Below are 12,418 nucleotides of genomic sequence, written 5' to 3'. Positions count from 1 at the left end.
CCTTCTATTTTATTAGAAGTGGTCCAGATATGAAGATATATATATGCTTTTTAAATAAGATTTTTGATAGGATAAGATGTGTGATAAGGTGAAGGCTTAGGAACTACACAGTTAAGCTGTACAAAGACACAAAATACCTAAGTAGATGAAACATGAACTTTCCTCCCAAATCAGAATGCAGTCTGTAATAGGTACTTTCTGAATAATAAAAGTTTTAGAAAAGCAGAAAGTAACAACTTTTACAATAGTATGTTTTACAATAAAAATATAGTTTTTCAATAGTTTTACAATAAAAGCGTAGTTTTACAATAAAAGTGTTACTTTTATTAGTCACCTTTAAAGAGTGAATAGTAAAAGTGTATTTCCCGAAGTTACAAAGGTTAAAAATATTAAAATGGCCGGGCACGGTGGCTCAAGCCTGTAATCCCAGCACTTCAGGAGGCCGAGGTGGGCGGATCACGAGGTCAGGAGCCCGAGACCAGCCTGGCCAATATGGTGACACTGCATCTTTATTAAAAATACAAAAATTAGCCAGGCGTGGTGGCACATGCCTGTAGTCCCGGCTACTTGGGAGGCTGAGGCAGAAGAATCGCTTGAACCCAGGAGGCGGAGGTTGCAGTGAGCCAAGATCATGCCACTGCAGTCCAGCCTGGGCAACAGAGCGAGACTCCATCTCAAAAAAAAAAAAAAAAAGTATGTGTGTATGTATATATGTATATATTTTCATATATATGTAAGTAATAAACAGATTGAATAAGACTTTAAAGAAACATTTTTGTTTTGCAGTTGATGACTTACATGCATCTTTTTTGGTGACATGACCTTCAGTTCCAATAATAGACACAAAATCTGAGTTCATGAAAGGAAATAGTAGAAATGAATGTATGTAGTCAGGACTTTTTAGCTTACCTTACTATCACTGTGAGAGAGACAGTGCTTTCAATTCCTGTTACTGTGAGACACCCTCCAGGGATTTCATTTCACCTAATTTATACAACCACTAGATTCAGCTCTTGGTTTGGTTCAGTCAGCCATCCATCAAGGAGCTTATGAGATGTTCCTTTTCTCATTCTTGCAGCAACTATTTATTTATTTAAATTTAAATGTTATTTAAATTTAAGGGGTACAAGTGCAGTTTTTTTATATGAATATATTGAATAGTGGTACAGTTTGTGTTTTTAGTGTATCCATCACCCAAACAATGTAAATTGTACCCATCACGTAATTTTTCATCATCTACCCCGTTCAACTCCTCCCTCCCTTCTGTGTCTCCAAGGTCTCCAGTTCCGTATTCTGTCCATGTGTGCACATGATTTAGCTCCCCCTTATAAGCGAGAACATGCAGTATTTGTCTTTCTGTTTCTGGTTTGTTTCACTAAAGATAATGGCCTCCAGTGTATCCGTGTTGCTACAAAAAAAAAAAAAAAACATGATTTCATTCTTTTTTTAATGGCTGTCACTGTTCTATTGTGTATATATGTCACATTTTTAAAAATGTGGACATTTAGGTTGATTCCATGAGTTTGCTATTATACATAGTGCTGCCATAAGCATACCAGTGCAGATATCTTTTTGATATAATGATTTATTTTTCTTTGGGTAGATACCCAGTAGTAGGATTGCTGGATCAAATGGTAGTTCCACTAATTAGAGATTAATCTTGCTGTTGGGTAATATTGAGCTTCTGAAAGTTCCGTCACTTATTCAAAGCAGTGAATAATACTTAATACTGAAGTTGGTAACTTCTATGTTGCCACTATCTTCAACCATGCATACTTCTTTCTAGGATGGAACCAACCTCAAAAAGAAAAGTCCAAAGTACAGCTTGGATTTGGTTTAGATAAGTTATTAGGTCACTCAGTTGCACAGGTTCCTAAAAGTCATTTTCAGGCTTTGTAGGTAGGTGGAAAAAAGAGCTTGATAATAATTGAATAATGGAAGTAACTTTTAGCCTATATTTTACAAAAAAGACCTACCATTTATCTTAACAGTGCTGAAACCTAGTATCAGTTAAAAATTTTTCTAATACATAAAATTTGAGAATTTCATAGCAGGTAAACTCTTACTTTAAACATCTTTTGAGGTTGGGCAATAAATTCTAGTGCAGAAAGCACTGTTCTGAGTAACTTGTGAATGTAGAAGTTCATCAGATTATAGAAGGCAGTGATGCTGGCTGAAGCAAGTTACCTCCCCCTTTTTTATCCTTACTTCCACCCCTCTTCTCCTTTCCCTCTTCTTTCTCCTTGCAAGTTTTAAATGCAGCTTATGGAGGTAAAATTGACATCTGATAAACTTCCCATATGTAAAGTGTACAGTTTGATATGTTTGAACAACTGTATACACCTGTAGAATTATCACCAAAATCAAGGTAATGAATATGCCCATCACTCACGAGTTTCCTCACACCACGTAGGTAATACCTGCCACCTCTCTGCTGTCCCCATCCTCAGATAACCACTGACCTGCTTTATGCCATTATAGATTAATTTGTATTTTTCTAGATTTTATGTAAACGGAATCTTACAGTATGTACTTCTCTTTTTCAGTTTGTCATCTTTCATTCAGTATAATTATCTTGCATTTATCAGTCGTTTATTTCTTTTTATTGCCGAGTACTATCTGTAATGTTCCATTATGCAGATCTATCAGTTTGTTACTCATTTACCTGTTGATGGCCATTTGGATTGTTTTCAGTTTTTGTCTGTTACTAATAAAGTTGCTTTGAGCATTTATGTACAATTGTTTGTACATAAGCTTTTTTTTTCCTGGGGTAATTACATGGGGGTGGAATGGCTGGATCATATTGTAGGTGTATGTTTAACTTTTTAAAAAATGGACAAACTTTTTTCTAAGGTATTTGTACCATTTTATACTTTCACCAGTAGTTTTTGAGAGTTCAGCTTCTTCCATGTCTATTCCGGCACTTAGTGTGATGTGTTGTGTTAATCTTTAGCCGTTCTAGTAAATGTGTGGTGGAATCTCTGTATTTTTAATTTGCATGTTTCTAATGACTAACAGTGTTGAATGTCTTTTCATGTGCTTATTTACCAACCGTATATCTTTGATGAAGTTCCTGTTAAAATCTGTTGTACATTTTTATTTAAATTGGGTTTTTTTGTTATTCAGTTTTGGGAGGTTTTTAAAAATGTGTTTTGAATACAAGTTTATTATCAGACCTATGATTTGCAGATACTGTCTCCTGTCTGCACTTATCTTTATATATATCTATTCTTAACAGTGTTTTTGGAGAGCAAAAGTTTTTAATGTTGATATAGGCCAATTTTTAAATTTGTGTATTGTGCTTTTGATGCTGTGTATAAGAGCTCTTGTCTAACTCAAGCTCACTTAAGATTATCTCTTATGTATTCTCCTAGCAGTTTTATAGTTTTAGGTATCACATTTATACTTATCCATTTGGAGTTAGTTTTTATATATATCGAGAGTTATATATTGATGATTTTTTTTTGCATGTGGATATCCTTTGCACCTTTATCAGATATCAGTTGTCCATACAGATGTGTGTCTATTTCTGGAGTATCTGCTCTGTTCCATTGATCTGTTGTTTTTCTGTCTTTGCACTGATCTCACATGGTCTTGGACTACTCCAGCTTTATAGAAAGTCTTCAGATTTGAGAGTGTTGGTTCTTAAACTTTGTTCTTTTAAAAGTTGTTTCGGCTCTTTCATATCCTTTCTATTTTCATGTGGATTTTAGAATCCACTTGTCGATTTCTACCAAAAGACCCGAAAAAAACCAACAACAAAAAAACAACCTGCTGAAATTTTTATTGGGATTTTGCTAAATTTGTAGGTCTACTGGGGGAGCATTGATATCTTAACAGTATTAAGTCTGTTGACCCTTTACTGTGGCATCTCACTTTATTATTTTACATCTTCTTTAATTTTTCTCAGCAATATTTTATAGTTTTCGCTGTATAAGTCTTTCATGCTTTTGCTAGAGTTGCCCTTAAGTGTATAATATTTTTAATGCTAATACGTATTTTTAAATTTAATTTTCTCATGTGACTAAATGCACAAATATCATTTGATTTTTTTATATTGATCTTGTGTGCAGCAACCTTGCTAAACTCAAATTCCAGTAGCTTTTTTTACCTGCCTTCAGATTTACTACATAGATCATCATTTTGTCTGTGAATAAAGAGAGTTACTCCTTTCTTTCCCAATTAGTTCCTTTATTTATTTTTGTCTTGCCTTATTGCACTGGCTGGAACCTTCAGTATGCTGTTGAGTAGATACAGTGAGAGTAGACATCCTTGGTTTTTTTCCTGATCCTAGAGGGAAAGCATTCATGTTTCCTTCATTAAATATGATATTAGCTGTGGACTTTTCATATATATATATTTTTAATCAGGTTAAGGAAGTTTCTTTTTACTCCTAGTTTGCTGAGAGATTTTGTCGGGAATGGATGTTAGATTTTTGTCAAATTCTTTTTCCAGATCCTTGAGATGTTTTTGAGATGTATGGTTTGTTTGTTGTTTTAATAATGGTGAGTTATATGAATTGATTTCAGATATTAAACATAGCTTTTATTTCTGGGAGAAATCCAGTTGGTTAGGATGTTTTATCTTTTTTATCTATCATTGGATTCAAGTTGTTAAATTACTAAAATTTAGCTAATTTGCTAAAATTCATTTAAAATTTTTGTATCTATGAGAGACATTGATGTATAGTTTTCTTTTCTTATTTTTGTCTGACTTGCATCATTGTAATGCTAGCCTCATAGGATGAGTTGGGAAGTATTTCCTCTTCCTGAATTTTCTGGAAGAATTTATATAGAATTGGTATTATTTTTTCTGTAAGTATTTGATGGAATTTACCAATGAAGCCACTTGAACTTGGCAATTTCTTTGTGAGAATATTTTTGACTGAATATCCAGCTTCTTTCAAAGATATAGTTCTATTCAAGTTACGTATTTCTTGTCGAGTGATCTTTGGTATTTGTTTCTTTGAAGAAATTTATCCCTTTCATCTAAATTATCAAATTTATTGGAATAAAATTATTCATAATATTTCTTTTTTATTATTTTAATATTGGTAGAGTCTGTAGTGTGTTACTTCTGTCTTCCCTGTCTCCCCCTCCCTCCCACTTGTTTCTGATACTGGTAATTTATGTCTTCTTTTTTTCTTCCCAATTAGTCCAGCTAGAGGTTTATCAATGTTATTGATGATCTCGATGAACCAGCTAGCTCTCAGTTAAATGATTTTCTTTTCTTTTCTTATCTTAAAAAAAAAAAAAAAAAAGTCAGGGTCTTGCTCTGTGGCCCAGGCTGGAGTGCAGTGGCATCATCCTAGCTCAACCCAACCTTGAACTCCTAGGCTCAAGGGATCTTCCCACATCAGTCTCCTGAGTAGCTGGGACTACAGGCATGCACTACCACCACCCTGCTAATTGAATTTTTTTTTTTTTTTTTGGAGGTGGAGTCTCACTTTGTTGACCAGGCTAGTCTCAAACTCCTGGCCTCAAGCCATCCTCCCACCTTGGCCCCCTAAAGCATTGGAATTACAGGTGTGAGCCATGGCGTCTGGCCTCCGTTACATGATTTTCTGTATTGCTTTTCTATTATTATTTTTTTTGACGGGGAGCGGTGTTCGTTCTGATTGTGGTTTCTTCCTTTTACTTATTTTTGCTTAATTTGCTTTTTTTTGTTTGTTTCTTAAGGTGGTCCGTGTTCCTTTTAAACTGTGAAAATTTTTAAACATAGACTAAATTACAGAGGAGAAACAGCTACCCAAATCCTATATTGGCATATTTACTCTTTATATGTCTTCAAATATTATAAATAGAATTAAAGCCCTCATCACATTTCCCTTTCCAGATCTCATCACTACCCTGAGTGTTTCCTTTAACTTGTTTGTTTAGGTCATCCATATGTGCATTTTCCCCTACATTTTACATAATATCGCTTTATGTATTTTCACATTTAAGTAAATGGAATCCTATATGCGTTCTCTATTGTACATTTTATTCAACATAGTTTTATTCAACATAGTTTTCAAGATTTATGTAAATATAGATTCGTAATATACAGATTTAGTTAATTTATTTTAACTGTAGTATTCTAATGATTAAATACACCTTTTTATTTTATTTTTTTAGAAATAATCATAATGTAGATTGCTTCTCTTTTTTTATAATTATAAACAGCACAAAAATGAAGAATTGTTTTGCATGTCTCTTTGACAACTTAGGTTACAGATTATTTAGCATATGTCCCTGGAAATACAGTTGCTAAATTTAATGATACAAATGTCTCCAGCTGGAGTATCGACTTAAATTTCCACCAAAATTTCTATATCAAGAATTGTATTTGGTATCAGCCATTCCTGACTGTTAGTAGCTTGCTTACTTTATAGTTTCAGTTGTTAAGGTTACCTCATGATCCACATTGGCTCCTAGAGTTCAGCTATCATGTCCACACGAAGGAAAAGAAAAGGGAAGAACTAAAAGGATTTTCCTGGAGTCACAAACCAGTGGTTTTGTGTTGATACCTCTTTGGCTGCCTTTCTTTACTTTTAAAGACTGGGAAATGTAGATTTTAGCCACATACATTGTACAGAGGAAAGGGGGAATGGTTATTTAGTATGCCATCAGCATTTACTGTCACAGATCTCCTTTTACCTGGTGTGTACTAACATTTGATAATAAACGTTTAATTTTTGGCAGTTTGAAATGGTATCTCACTTTTAAAATTGCATTTCCTTGATTGGTGAGATACAGAATTTTTTACATGTATTTAGGCTTTTTTTAAAAAAAAATTGCCTTTGATATAATTCTACTGAGTTTGGTCTTTCCCTAATTAGTTTAGCATAACTCTTTATTATTCAGGATACTGATCTTTTGTTTCTTTACATCCAAATAGATGTTTTTGTCTCTTATTTTTAAACTTTTGGTATGTTGTCCTTGTTTATACACAAGTATTCATTATTATGGGGTTAAATTTAACAGGTCTTATCCTTTGTGATTTGTTGTTTTTATGTGTGTTCTTGGGAAAATTTTTTTTCCTATATAAAAGTCATGGAGAACTCTTAGAAAAAAAGTTTTAAACTTTTGCTTTTTGCAAAATCCATTTGGGAGTTTTTGTATATATATTTGTGAATGATTTAATGTCAGAATTTAATGTTTTTCTATATGGATGGCCAGTTGTCCCAGCAGCATTCATTGAATAATGCATTCTTTTGCTATGATCTGCTTTGTTAACTTCTGTCATATATCAGATTTCTGTCTGTGCATGAACTTTTGCATCTGTTTCTTTGGTGTATTTATCTTTTATTTGTGATTGCTTCATAAAAAGTCTTTGTGTAGTAGGTCAGTATCTCTTCTTTAAAATTATCTTAGTTATTCTTGGCTCTACTTTAATATAAGCTTTAGGGTCAGCTTGTTCAGGTCCTTGAAAATTTTGATTAGAATTTAACTGAATTCTTAGATTAATTTGGGAGAATTTGACGTGCTTCTCATCTTGAATCTTCACATTTGTAATCATGGTCTGCTACTCCATTTGTTCAGGTTATTGTTATGTCCTTTAGTAACATTTTATATTTGTTTTCATAAAGGTTCTGCCTATTTTTATTAGATACATTTCCTGGTGACTTAGTTTATATTTTGATTGAGAATGATATCTTTTTATTTTCGAATTAGTTATTGGTATATGTTATTGGTTATATACGGATCTTTAGGAACCCTTCCTTATGTTACCTTAGTAGTTGAGTTGTTCATCATTCTCCAGCTTTTTTTCCCCCAATAAACCCACATTTATTCACTTCTGCATTTCAGACCTGTGGTCATCCTGTTTTCTGCTTGAGCATGACAGTCATGCTGCTGTCACTACCTTTTTCAGGCAGCTCAGAGCATTTCATTTTTTAAATGCAGCTCATTGCCATTGTGTTGTTTGTATGACCAAAAGGAACTGTCAGAGAGATAAGAAGGTTACATTAGGTTATGTTCCTTAAAAATTACAAAGACCTCTCTATCTCATTGCTCTTTTCTGTCCCCCCTTCTCATCTTCAGTTCTCGGTTTACTTGTTACCTTTATTCTCCCACTCCCATGTCCATCTTTCTCTTTTGTTTGCCCACATTTCCCTTCCTTCTCCCTTCCATTTGGTAACTATAGTTTTTAGCACCTGCCAGGCACTTTAGTTTGTGCTTTGCATATGTTAACTCATTTGCCCTTTATCACAGTCCACTGAGGATGGTGGGGCAGTCTCATTTCATAGCTGAGGATGCGAGGAGGCCCAAGCTTATATAAGTGGAAAGTAGGAGAGCTTGGATAATGTCAGGCTTTTCAGACTCCTAATGTCATTTTTTTTTCCCACTTTGCTATATTATTGAGGTTGTTTCTTTCTACTGTTTTTATAAGTGGATGAAGTAAATGTGCTGTATGTCTCTAATAAGATTTTTTAGTAAACCTATTTAGATAGTGTCTCTAAAATAAAGCTGTGTCTGTTTTGGGTGGAGGGTGTTACTCGATCTTTCATGATAGCCATTCTCATAGATCACTCTAAAGAAAAAGAGATTTACAGAGAGAAGAAAGATTTAAATGCAGAAATAATAAGTAAAATTTACTACGTCAGATATGCTTTACAAAAACATTATGTATAGCCATGTATCTGTGTGAATGTTCTAGAAAGTGGTCCTTTTGTAAGAGTGCATTGCAAACGTTGATAGAAGAAACACATTAGGGACAGTGGATTCTATTCATGGGTAGTGTATTGTTCTGGGCAAGTAATTTTACTTTTAACAGGCATTAATCTCCTATATAATCCAAGGATAGGATTGATTATATAATTATTATATAATCGAAGGATAGGAGATTAATGGGTAGAAAATCTTTGATGATACAGCTGTATTTATAAATAAGTAACAACATACAGAACTGCATAATTTTTTTAAAATCATTTTGATAGTATTTTCATTTTTGTAAGGTACTTTGTAGTTCTTGTTCATCTGTGTATCCTGTACTTTTACAGTTATAATCATGGTATCTACTTTTATTTTTTATTTTTTCATGACTCATACATCTCTCTCATGAACTGTATTCATTTTCAAAAAAATTGATTTTAGATAATCTCTTTAATGTTGTTGTATTCCCTTTTGTGAGATAGTTCATCGGTTTCTAGTTTTGTTTTGTTTTTTCTTTTTGTAATTTATGGAACATTTAAGTTACATTCCCAGTCATAGGATGATTCTATAAAATGGTATCAACACATTTATTTGTTTTATTGTCAAATTGCTTTCAAATTGGTTTAAAACAATCTATAATGCAAGAAATGTTTGAATGATTCAGTTTAATTATAGCCAGCATCCAGTCATTTAACAAGTATTTATTGAGTCTTTGTTCTGGCAGAGGTTACATTCTAGTAGGGAATATATGAGACAAACATAATAAATAAGTAAATTACACTTTATATTAGAGGATGATGAAGGCTTTACAGAACAGAGCAGGATAAGGGAGTGCCTGATGGGATGACTTGCGCTTTGTATCAGTTAAAGTAGGCCTCACTGAGAAGGTGGCATTTGTACGGGGTCTTGAGGCATGGGATTTACTTTATGTATTTTTGTCTTTTTCCTTTTTTTTTTTTTTTTTTTTGGCTAATTTAAGAAGTTTATGTAGTCTCTTAAGATTACTGTCATCTATTTTCATTGTTAGTAAGAATGGTTTTCTACACATTTCCTATTTTGGCAAAATTTGAAATTTTAATGAAAGTACAGAAGTTTTCTGTGTAAGCCTGTCCCTGTCCATACAATTAAAGAGTGGGGAAAATTGGCTTTAACTACATTGTTTATGTTTAAACCTGAGTAGAATATTCTGTTGAAGGCTTTAACAAGAAAACAAAAATTATTACTAGTTTGACATTTGAAATAAGCAAGAATAAGATTGCACCTTTCTATTGTATTTCCATTTTAAGTAAAGGCAAGGTGATATTTAAGATGTATAAGAATAACAGATATTTGTTATTTTATAGGGTGACTGTTGGATCTGTATGGAACTCATGTCTACCTCGTTTGATAAGTTTTACAAATATGTATATAGTGTATTAGATGATGTTATTCCAGAAGAAATTTTAGGCAAAATCACTTTAGCAGTAAGTACCTGGTCTTTAAATTATTCATTGTGTATATAGTTATATAGAGATGCTGCTGGAGTTTTGAATGCACATATCTGAGTGTCACTCACAGTACCTTCCTGAAAATAATTCATAGTTAATAACCAGAGACAAAGTCACTTCTGTGGGGTAGTTAACACAATAGGTCATAATGGTCTCGATAAATACTGCCAATGTTCTTTCCCTTTGAATCTCAATGAGTCATAACAGACTGTTCTGTAAATAAAGCTAGGAAAAGCAATTTTCTGTTCATTTTTTCCTGTTGCTTTAACTATTTTTAAATAGGTTATATTACCACAGTTATCCCGAAATTAATCAGAATCACAGCAGTCTCCTTGAAGCCCCATAATTGAAGCCCTTGGACAAAGTATGTTTACTGTGATTTAAGATTTGGTTATTCAGTCTAAACTATTTAAAATTTTGACTAGCAGTTTCAGGGGCCAGTGTTACTACTAAATTTGGTTAACTCACTTTTACCAGAGTACCAAAAAAGAAAATAGGTACTTTTTTACATATGTGTTTATAGTTTTGAAAGTGAATTGATCACTTTGTTTCTTGCTCTGAATCTTTTGTAAATTTTTTTTCCTAAAGGAAAAAGATAATTTACTTTTTATAGAGCAAAATTCATAAGATTCTTAGAAACTCCTGAGAATCTGAGCTAATGGCATGTTCTAGGTTAGTTGATATATAAACTAAATCATACAGGAAATTGTAAAATAGATACTTTGGTTGCATGTAATTTCCTAGCTCTTCCTTACCTGCATACTCCCCCTCCAATGTAGTTCACCAAGATATATACTCTTTCAAATAATTTCATAAAAAGATTTTATGAAATAATTTTATTTTTAAATTTTATAAAAATAATTGTATAAAAAGAAGCTAACTTAGACTAGAAACTTATTATTTAGCGGGGTATATGAAATTTTACAATGATTAGTTTAGCCATCTCTCTCTAATATATTAAACCCGTGTTGTCTTGAAACTTACCATTCATAATAATTATAATAGAAAAATGATAATAGCTAATGGTTATTAAATGCTTATTTGCATCAAACTATTTGTGACATTAAATCTTCATAGTAACTCTCTGTGGTAAATAGTGTTACCTCATTTTTATGAATGATAAATCTGAAGCATAGACAGATTAAATAATTAATGTGCTTTGAAGTGTGTAAGTGGTAAATAATCTAAATCCAGGCAGCCTGATCCCAGAACCCTGCTCTTAACCGCTGTATAACAGGGTGACCATAAAATTAGAAAACAGAAAAATTATTTTATCATATATTGCAATATAAAGAATATATACTGTAAAAAATGATTTATTCCATATTTGCCTAAGTCAAGACTTGGTGATCACTTTATATATATTAAGCACACATGTAAAATACTTTGTGTTTAGTCTCTTCTTGCTAATTAATAAACCAGCAAACAAGCATAGCTATTCACAACAAATTTATGTGTTCTACATTTCTTGTACCTAGCAGCTTGACGTCAGCAAAGACGTCACCTTACAGCAAATAGTTGGCCTGTTGTTTAGTTCTCTTTTAGTTTGAGGTTGTGTCTCTCTTCCTTCCCTTCCTGAAGAAATGTGTAATTTTCTGATCATGATCAGTGACCAGGCAACAGGATAAATTCCCACAGTGGTGAACAGAGTTTACACTAGCTCTTCAAAAATCACCTTGAAGGCTTAGCATCCAGTGAGCGTGGATGATGATGAGGAACTGAGAGTTTAGAAAACTTTTTATTTACTACTGGACTTAGAAATTGATATCGATTTTGCTGCAAGTTATTACTCTTAGTTGAAATGGAACCAACTCAGTGATCATTGTTGTCCTGTTTTTATTTTTGAACATTTTAGAGGCCAGGCACAATGGTTCATGCCTGTAATCCCAGCAGTTTGAGAGGCCGAGGCAGAAGGATCGCTTGAGCCCAGGAATTTGAGATCAGCTTGGGCAACATAGTGAGAACCCTGTCCATACTAAAGATGTAAAAAGTTAGCCAGGCATGCATCTGTAGTCCCAGCTACTTGGCAGGCTGTGGTGGGAGCGAGACCCAGTCTCAAAATAAAAAGGGGGAAAAAAAAAAAGGAAATTTTAGGTTGGAGTTAGAAAAAAAGATAAAATTTTAAATGAATTATTAAACAAATTATAAGTCTAAGTTACTGGATTTTTTGTTTGAGCTATCAGGGAACAGCATATAAAGGCAACTAAGCTTTTAGATCTAAAATTATTCAGTATCTTTGGTTAACAAGAAATGACAAAATATTGAAATATTAAGCTTAAAATGTATGCAGAGGAC

The 12,418-nt window shown here is 33.0% G+C and overlaps 1 protein-coding gene across 3 annotated transcripts in view; it reads left to right on the top strand.

Annotated features, from left to right (window-relative positions):
- MAP2K4 (mitogen-activated protein kinase kinase 4) overlaps window positions 1–12,418 on the top strand; it is a 125,316-nt gene that overhangs the window by 76,691 nt on the left and 36,207 nt on the right. For all 3 annotated transcript variants that reach the window (XM_034942363.3, XM_034942364.3, XM_055101124.2), the window contains one exon: window positions 9,980–10,099. In XM_034942363.3, coding sequence (XP_034798254.1) covers window positions 9,980–10,099 — 120 coding nt within the window. The remainder of the gene's footprint in view (window positions 1–9,979; window positions 10,100–12,418) is intronic.

This window comes from Pan paniscus, chromosome 19 (assembly GCF_029289425.2).
Source record: "Pan paniscus chromosome 19, NHGRI_mPanPan1-v2.0_pri, whole genome shotgun sequence".
NCBI lineage: Eukaryota > Metazoa > Chordata > Mammalia > Primates > Hominidae > Pan > Pan paniscus.
This window is presented reverse-complemented; position numbering and strand designations above follow the sequence as displayed.